At 41.9% G+C, this 9,963-nt stretch overlaps 1 protein-coding gene across 3 annotated transcripts; it reads left to right on the forward strand.

Annotated features, from left to right (window-relative positions):
• Nucleotides 1-309: 309 nt before the first annotated feature.
• Nucleotides 310-9,951, forward strand: ccnt2a (cyclin T2a). 3 transcript variants are annotated; one of them, XM_050049026.1, is made up of 10 exons: nt 310-492; nt 1,201-1,282; nt 1,410-1,538; nt 1,865-1,925; nt 2,536-2,598; nt 3,697-3,742; nt 6,758-6,921; nt 7,142-7,212; nt 7,596-8,844; nt 9,010-9,951. In XM_050049026.1, the coding sequence occupies exons 1-10, from the start codon at nt 335-337 to the stop codon at nt 9,084-9,086; spliced, it is 2,100 nt and encodes a 699-aa protein (XP_049904983.1). In that variant the 5' UTR covers nt 310-334; the 3' UTR covers nt 9,087-9,951. The 3 variants fall into 3 exon arrangements, 2 of the variants coding, with proteins under 2 accessions (XP_049904983.1, XP_049904984.1); XM_050049027.1 differs by lacking the exon at nt 2,536-2,598 and having other exon boundaries at nt 7,596-9,067; XR_007570237.1 differs by lacking the exons at nt 7,142-7,212; nt 7,596-8,844; nt 9,010-9,951 and having other exon boundaries at nt 3,697-4,137; nt 6,758-6,898.
• The last annotated feature ends 12 nt before the right edge of the window (nt 9,952-9,963 follow it).

The following is a 9,963-nucleotide window of genomic DNA, read 5'->3' on the forward strand; positions in this document are numbered from 1 at the left end:
TTTGTCTCTATTTCATTGCTTTCAAATTAATTCAAAAGTGAAAGAAAACTACAATGTAATATGAGTTAGCTTGCTAGCATACATTTCATAGAGAGATTCTGATTCCGTGGCTAACTAAACGCAATGTTGTGTAAAGTGTGAATAAATTAAATTGAAAAGACAATGTTATTTACTTGTATTAAACAGCATCACAAATTTTACAAATGTCTGTCTGGACACCAGCTGGTTACACACCACACCCAATCGCATCATGGGCTCACCATCGAAGAAGTCGTGTTTTCCTGTGCGACACCGACGTCACATCCGCTTTCTCGATGCTCGAGGTTGGAGAGTAATGGCGGCGTGCCGGGGATCCTCGTCGAAATGGTTTTTCACCCGGGAGCAACTCGAAACCACGCCGTCCCGCCGATGTGGAGTAGAACCGGACCGGGAACTCTCCTACCGGCAACAAGCGGCGAATCTGATCCAAGATATGGGTCAGAGACTGAACGTGTATCCTTTGTAAACAAACTTATCTTCGAACCAGACTGGAAGTAACGTTAGACATGGCGCTAACATTAACCATTGCGGCGGGCCCGATACCGTGAGCTAATTTTAAAATTACTGCAGAGTTTAGGGACAAAGACTCTGGACTTTTGGACCTGAATGTTTGATTTTCTGCTGGTTAAAACACGGTTACGCTATTAACGTCTTAACCTGGAATCCAAATGTCACTGGTTTATGTTTAACGTCAGCTAACGTGTGCGCTAATATAGCATGCTAACTAGCTAGCTATGGGTTGACGACCAAAAGGCCAGTAACGTTGGGCGAGTTTGCAGCTGTTGCTAGCCAGTCTTCCACTGATTGTCTTTACCCCTCGGTGGTTGGTGATTGAATAACTACATATTTCGATAGAATTCGTGTGTTTATTCTCAAAATGACTTAACATTTTCTTGTTATTTAACGTTAAATGTAACGTTAGTACAGTTAGCGCTATCCAAAAGCTATCGTAAGTGACCCAGCTTGCTTGCTGTACAGTGTCGTTTGCTCAACTGTAAACTTTTCTTCACTCTGGCCTTTACATATTTTCAACATATTTAGAGTGCATTCCCTCAATATGGATGTCTTGGCTTGGTTTAATGGCATAATTTGTTCACAATGTTCATGGTAGTGTTATTTACACTTAGTGCATGTTAAATTTTTCCTTGACCTATCCTCCAGCTCTCAATTAACAATTAACACAGCCATTGTTTACATGCATAGATTTTATATGCACCACTCTTTCACCAAATTCCACAGGAATGTAAGTATTGTGTTACATAATGCTGCTAATGACCTGAAACCAAGTATCACATGTTGGGTAGATTGTTACAGCAATTGCAAAGTTAAGTTAGTATATATTAAAATCAATGCCCGGTGCTTTTGTACAGATAATTTCTCCAACCACCTTATTCTTGGCTGCAAAAGTGGAAGAGCAACCTCGGAAACTCGAACATGTGATCAAAGTTGCACATGCTTGTCTAAATCCACAAGAACCACCTCTAGACACAAAGAGTAATGTAAGTTCAGGTTCAAGCTCTATATATTGTATGACTACATGTTTGTTTCTCCTTCTGCATCTTACATTCCAGTTCTCTCAGTGGTCATGGTTTCCCTATGTATACCTGGCTGTGCCAAATTCCTTTGCCCTTTACAGAGGGTCTTATTGTAACTGCCCTGGCCTGCTGTTGGCGTGTACCAAACACCTACACCTAACAAGGCCTACATTAATAGTAAAAATGAGCCTCTCTGTTTGGTGTGTTTGGCCATTTGAAATCAGTTGTTAGGGGGGTAGATTAATAGACTCATTACAATTGTGTTGTAATGACTGTCTATCAAACTTCAGGCATACCTCCAGCAAGCTCAAGAGCTGGTGATACTTGAATCCATAGTGCTGCAGACCCTGGGTAAGTAATGGTGACTGGAGTGGATGACTTGAGAGAGATAGCGTTTTGTTTATAATCATCATTTTCTGTGGCTTATCTTTATTGGTAAGGGAGTAGTGGTATTGATCACTGATGAATTTATTCATCACAGCCTGTTGAGTGAAATGTTTAATCAGCTGCTGTATGGGTATCTTGTCATGCACATATTTTCAAGAAATCATGTAAAGGTGACATGTCATTGTGTCCTTGCCGAAAACATGGTATTGACGTTATGGGCTTTTCCACATTATGTTTTTTTTTGTTTTATTTTATCTCCATATTGCTGCTGGGAAACATTCTATTTTATGGCTACAGCAATTTGTGCTTGCTTATTGATTACATTCAATACTGAGAATTGCCTTTCATCCAGAATGAAAGTGACCAGAGCTGATCTGATAGTACTTAATTTGCAGTATGCATATATGAATTGGTCATCAAGCCCCACTATTCACATCTAACATGTAGGTACGTACTGCAATCTGAATTGGTAGCCTTAAAACATATTACTATGTTTGTTTATTGAACCCTAAAATGACATGTCACCTCCCAACTGTCTTTGTGTTGAACTCACCTGTCATGTATTTTGTTCCAGGCTTTGAAATTACTATTGATCACCCACACACTGATGTGGTGAAATGTTCCCAGCTAGTGCGAGGTAGAGGCTTCCTTCTTTGCTCTTTGTGCCCTCTGCTCTTATTTGTCCCACCTCAAACATGGGTGGGGAGGGGGGTGAAAACCTTGCTGATGTAATGGTTACATGACCACACACCTTGCTCTTTTGATGACCTTTTGAGTTCATTATATGACATGGCACATAAACAACCACATTTACTGATGCTTATTGGGCCAAGTCTAAGACTGAATTCTACTCATTTGTTTGGGGCGTTAGCCGCTTCATTCTCTATCTGAGAAGCTGACCCCCCTAAATATTTGGTTACGGTCAAATCAGTGATCATGGCTTAAATTCTAAAAATGATCCAACTTGCTGAAAGTTTCCAAAATGTAGCAAGAGTATGTGCCTAGCAGGCATGGGACAGTATGTACATTTCATGTTACAATTATCCTGGCTAAAATACTTGGGATTCACGATAATATCCCTCATCTTAAAACTCTTTAATTTTACAAACCACACTGGAATCACTTAACCCTACATTTTGTTAAGTGAGAAACAACATATCCCATTGCATTACAGATAGAACACACATCTTTTATTAGTGAACATCCTTTTCAGTGGAAAGAAAGCCATTGCTACATGACTTTGTGTACGTTCTTGCACTACTCTAGTCAAAGTATCTAATACATTGGCCGTTAAAAAAAAAAAAAAACAGCTATCAACAACAAATCATGTTTTACAGTACCAAGTTTAACAAGCATAAAATTTATTCTCACTTGCCCAATCAGACAGCTGCATGAGGCATTCTACTCACCAGGCATTGAGTTTATTTGCTTCAAGCAGCAGTCAATTTCATGCCCATAATCTTTGGGTGCTGCCAGACATGATGTTCATGATTATCCCAGTAATGTAAATTTATCTCAGTCAACTCATAGTGAGTGCTTTTTATCAATACCCAAAATGAAATCATATATCGTCCCATGCCTATTGTCTAGTGTTATTTTCAGTCTTGGCTTTGGCTTAATCAGTGCATTGAAACATTCAGTTCCAGACCTAATGATAATGAAATGCTTTGACTTGCAGAAATGGTAATCCTTTTTTCCCCATCCCTGTTTGTCTGTTTGTCTGTCTCTCTTCCAGCAAGCAAGGATCTGGCACAGACTTCCTATTTCATGGCTACCAACAGGTTGTTATCCTGCCCCTCCTTTGTTGCACTTTGACTGCACACCCTAGCTTCCTGTAATGCAGGGTACCCTTTCAGTGTCCAACGGGCCCTACTTGCGCTGGTGGTTATTGGGATGCTTGCCTCCTCCCCTCAGCTCCCCTCCCTTGTGCAAAGGGAGCGGGACAGGGTGGCTTGTAGCATTACCGGCCCCAGTCGCAGTGCGGTGTATTGTACAAGGGACCACGTGTTGGCACAGATGGGTTGAATGCAAGATGTGAAGTGTAGTGGTGCGCTTGAAACCCACATGTTTGTTCGGTTGCGAAAAAGTGCATAATTCTAAAAGAAAGACACTTTGGTAGCCTGAATAGCAGCTAAAGATTTCACAGATGTAAACATTTCTCGTAGAGGTCCTTCCGGTAAGTACCGCAAATTAATTTTTAAACTCTTCTTTTTCATATCCATTTGTTCAAAATGCATTATCTCCTCAGATATTTTCCACCTTTTGCAAACTTTCCTTGTCTTTAAATGAACATATCTTCTAGCTTTCTGCAGCATTCTTTTGTACGTGTAGCTCATGTATAATGTGACAAGAAAAACGTAATCGCGACCCATTAAGGACCTGCAGAATCAGTAATATGTATACCTATTTGAGTATCTCTCAGACAGATCAAATGTATTCGGTGGTCATGATTTATTCTAAAGCAAAGACAAACTGTCATGATGTCTTGTATTTGGAAAACTGGGTCCTTAAAGGGTTTTTTGGTACTGGTAGACGTTGTTGGAAATGAGTTTTTATTAATGTAATTAACTTTTAACTACTTTAAATCAGTTGACAATGTCTGGATGCTGACTGTTAACATTGTTTAAAGTTTTGCACTGATTTGGCGCTTAATAACAGTGCAAGCTGTAGGAAAGGATCATTCTTAGAATAACTCACTACTCTTACAAATTTATTTTAATTTGATCAAGAGTACTCATTTCTAATGGTTTAAAGGATTTTGGATGTATTAAGTTAAAGGGTTTGAAAGGTTGCCATTAGCCAAATGCTTGTAAACATCGGCTGAGACTGATAGCTTTGATTAAGGTAGCTGTAATCTGACAGACCAGACTCCAGACATTGTGCTTGTCTCACAGTACAAGGTTACCATCCAGCTCCTACCAACCATGTTGTAAAATGCAGCGATAGAAGGCAAAGTTATGGGTAGTTGTGTTTATTTCATACAGCTTTATGCTGAGGTGTTGTGTTAGTACAGTGATCTTATATCTGGTTATATCATGGACATTTTTTCTTGAGAATCTTTACGGTGACACAGCAGGATTACAATTATGTAGTCATGGCATAAATGATTATGGGTAACCTACTTTTATTAAAAAACATAAAACAACTTTGGTGCTTAGGACTTCCTAAAAACTTGGTATTTCATCCAGGGGCAGTGCTTTACATTCTGAGCCACACAGCGTTGTGGGCTTGATGCACGTTCTTCTCTGTGCCTCCTCACCTCGTTTCCTCTTGTGACTTTTTGGATATGGAAGCAAAACAATAACCTAAAAATTGTTTATTAACCTAACCATCGCCTTAACGCCAAGATTAAACCTATGGAAGACCTCAGGCGTAACTGTTCTTTTTTTCTTCTGGTTGTCTGTTCACAAAGTTACACTCAGATTTTTGCTCCTTGCTGGCAAAGCTGCTACCACAACTAGACTTCCCTGCAGATTTCTTAAATGTCTTTTACCTGGCTGCTAATAAAGTCTCAAATTGACCATCATAACATTTTACTTGAAAATATGTACAACTCAACAGTGCTAAAATACGTTGCACTATATTACTTTGATGGGGATATTCTGATACCAGTGGCTTACAAGGCAGACTTTCAATTTGGAAACATGTTGAGAGAGACCAAATATACAAATGATTGGATAATATGAGTCATATAGTGTGTATACATTTATACTTTTGTATTATTCAGTCTAGTTTGCCTAATTTTCCAAGCACTGCTGCATACTCAAAAACCACGCCTATCTGGGGGAAATACCATGTTTTGAGGGAGTCCTATTGGTGCATCTGGGATATAAACAATTTATATTTGGTTGACCACGGGGAAGCTAACAAAGAACTAAAGCCTTTAGTTGTATTGGAGCAGCTTGTGTCTGTGTTTTAGCTGTAAATACTTGGATGTTGGCCATTTGTCTAATTGTATTTGTTACATTTCATGTGATATGAATGAATTTCAATATGATCTAAATTTGGATTACTCTTCACTCTTGCAGTGTCATTGTTGCAGAACAATGATACACCTCTTGAAATTTGAATTTTACCCATGATAATAGCTTTAACATTTAATTTAGGAATGCTGTCAGTGTTGAGACCATGCGTACACTTCATTGCACCGCTAATACTGTCCGCACTGGTGCCACGTTGTATCCATTGATCTGGAGGGCCCAGTAGGTTTACCCCTTTCAACACAGTCCCAGAGACCCATACAGAGAGGGTTGTAGGAGTAGCCCCTTGTCTGTTAACTGTACGATGATGTTAACAGTCACATGGGTGGCCTCAGGGTTTAGTGTTTCACAATGGGCAAACTACACTTAGCTACTACGCATGGCCCCCTCTCCACTTCCCCTCACTGTGATTTCCCAACACTAAACCAGTCAGTTCCTTGAAACTTGTCACATGATGCAATTCAATACTTATTTTCTAAGCACACTGGGAATTATGTCTTTACATGAATCAAAGTTATAAGCAATGTCACCTGTATTGTGACCTGTCTTTGACATGATACATTATCAGACAAAGTTTAACGTACCACAGTCAAAATAATGCTTTATCTTTGGCAGCCCATACTTACAGTAAATTAAAACTGTCTGCTCCCTCTTGTGTTTTCTTTTTCTCTTTTCTACATATGTGGAACCAATCGGGACATCGCTGTGCCTGAATCAACTCACTCACATTACTACACCCTCACATACGTGGAATATTCACTCTCTTACACACACTCATCACTTGCGCCTACCCTCACACACACACACACCATACAGTCTACACCTCACTACCTTCTGCCTCCAGTACAAGCCCACAGTGATCTCCTGCGTGTGCATCCACCTGGCATGTAAGTGGTCTAACTGGGAGATCCCAGTTTCCACTGATGGGAAACACTGGTGGGAGTATGTGGACAACACTGTCACCCTCGAGCTGCTTGATGGTGAGATTGAATAAATGTATTTAACTTTTCCATAATGTATTACAGTGAATATACTTACCTCACAGTAATCTTCTACATGGCTGTTTTATAAACATGTTTCCTTTTATAGAAATTACAGATTTTTACAAAGGTGAAAATGAGAAGAGGCCGATGCATTGTGTCAGTGTAGCAGCAGTGTTTGAGGTGCTTTGATGACAGCGTTCATGTCTTGTACTTACAGAGTTGACCCACGAGTTTCTGCAGATCCTGGAGAAGACACCCAGCCGGTTAAAGAGGATACGCAACTGGAGGGTAGGTTACATAGCTACTCTGTTCATGCATTGAAAAGATGTGTCATTTGAAATTTGATTTATTAGCTCAGTATGTATCAAAGCAAATAGTGTCACCAAGGAAGTTACATGTACACCTGTGTGATCTTAAAAGCCAGAAAAAGTGTTGGCACCAAAAGCAGTTCTGAAAACTCTTTAAATGTCTGTAGTATAAGAATCATAAACACCCCGGTTTGGCAAACAACTGTATTGCAATGTTGGTGGCAGTGTTTATCACACACATTACCAGGACAGAAATCCTGCTTCAATGATTGTCCCACTACCACCGTTGAACCCCCTTCAGAGAGCGTACTGCAAACTAAACCAAACTCTAAACAGCGTCCCAAATCTCTTTCTATCCTCTAGGCAACACAAGCTGCTAAAAAGCCCAAGGGTGACAGCACTCAGTTGACTGACAACTCCTTTGTGGGGCCTTCCATGCTCCAAGATCAAAGTGACGCCTCCTCCAATCCAAGTTTTTCCAAAGCTGGCGCTGCCTTCACCGTGCCCATGCCGGGCCAGTCTGGAGCTGCACCCCTGTCTCTGGACGCCTTGGCTGGCACATACAATCCAGGTAGCCACAGTGAGTGGCCCCTGGGCAGCCAGAGCCAAGCAGGCTACCCTTCCGCCTGTATAAAACAGGAACCCCTCAGCATCCCTCTCCAAGAGCCCACACTGTCCTTGCAGACTTCCACTTCCTCTTTGCTTCAGCATCCGCCGGTGTACAGGAGCGAGAAAACACTAGACTTCATCCCTGTCAAACAGGAACATAAAGGAGCTGGTGGGAGCGGAGTGGGCAAGCATCAGCCACCACCACAACCGTCACCTGCTCAGAAGCTCACTCTGGACAAATACAGAGAGAAACACGCTGCAGAGCTGGCTGTCTCTGGGCAGAAACGTAGTCAGGAACAGCATGGAGGACTAATGGATTGTGATGGGAGGGGGGATATGTTATCTTCCTCCTCTTCTACCTATGCACCATCCTCTACTAACCAAGACCATAGAAAACATTCACAGCCCCACCAAACATCCCATGGTGGGGGTGGCAGCACTACTGCCTCCCCAATGAAAATTAAAGTCCCCTCCTCGTCAACTTCAGGGCAAGATAGACGTCATCACAGTGACAAACGGGACAAAGGCTCGCTTAAAGTCCGCCTGGCTGTTCCTGGGTCTGGCAGCAGCTCCCAGCTCGATAAAAGTGGCCAACCAAGCAAAGATGAGCTTAAGATGAAGATAAAAGTCTCATCATCAGAGCGCCACAGCTCATCAGATGAAGGCATGGCGGCCAACAACAACAAGAGTAAACATTCCAGCCCCCTGGTGAGCAAGGACAAACATCGTGGAGCAGATCACAGCCTCCATCGTCACCACAAGCACAGTCACCCTCATCCACACACACACAGCGGGAATGGCGGGGGAGGCTTGCTACGGGGTCCTCCAGGACTGGTCAGCATGGAAGGGACCACGCTTGCTCCTCCGGGATCCACCTCATCTTCATCCTCGTCGCGCAAGAGGGCGTACCCCGAGGCCAGCCACAACCACCACCCTTCCTCCTCATTCTCCACTTCTTGCTCCAAAGTGGGCAAAATCTCCAAGGGTGGCACTGGTGCTGCAGGTACTACATCTTTTTCTCTCCCCTTTTTTCCTCCTTGCTCCTCTCCTGTACTGCAGTGTGTCTCATCTGGCTTGCAGCTCTATGGCTAACCTCCCCTCCCCTCCCCCATCCTCCTCCTTCTCCTCCTTATTCTTGTTTCTCCTCCTCCCCTCCTGTCACACGCAGGTGGGCTGCGGACCTCTCAGCAGTACCCGCCTCCTACTAGTGAATCGCCACATGAATTGGGAGAGCAGAGACACTGAGTCCACCTCTCTGCAGCCATGGCCAGCACATGGAAATGGCAACAAACTACCCACAGCTCAGACTTTGAAGACTATGCTCACCTCCCTGTTAAGTGCCCTAGGAAAATAACTCTTTATGTCATAATAAACCCTTTACTGAAAGGCAGAAAAATCTATCTGCGAAAAAAAAAAGTATTGTCGGACTTCTCAATTTCTGAGAGACAAGAATGATGAAAAATTATGCTTCCTGACTGTCGGATATCTGGGCTGTGATGCTCAGTCCTGTCTTTCTGTTAGTGTGTTGAATTGCTGCTTGGTTCTCCTTCCTCCTCACATGAGTTTCGGAATGTGCAAAAGTGGGTGTGAGTGTGTTTTCATTGGGGGGGAAAGTCCTTCCCTACATTTCAATTCTCCATACGGGAAAACAAAAGTATTATAATTACTGTTAGCGGCATGGAAGGTGCACTTTCTTCATTTTCTTTCTCTTTTTTTTTTAACGAGTAATTTAATTGAATCACGTTTCAGCGGTTGTATGAGGAAGCCAGTGGCCAGCTGGAGATGACTAAGTTATGTTTGCTGGCATTCCATTTAGTACTGTTGATGGATGCAATTTTTTTTAGGTGTAAAGTTTCATCTCCTCACTTTCTTTCTTGTCTTGATTTCTTTTTATACTTGAGTACTGTGCATATGATTTGCATGTTTCAATCATCAAAGGGATTTAAAAGGAGAACACGTACTTGCTGTTTACAGAAAGTGAGATAAATGTACATACGTTTTTGTATGTTTAAAGAAAAAAAAAGCTATACCATGACTACTCAGGTTTGGAGCTGCTTGTAAGTATAACAAGATAACTATAATACCTATAAAAGACTTTTATTTTGTTGATCAGTGGATTGGG

Source organism: Epinephelus moara, chromosome 7, assembly GCF_006386435.1.
Source record: "Epinephelus moara isolate mb chromosome 7, YSFRI_EMoa_1.0, whole genome shotgun sequence".
NCBI classification, from domain to species: domain Eukaryota; kingdom Metazoa; phylum Chordata; class Actinopteri; order Perciformes; family Serranidae; genus Epinephelus; species Epinephelus moara.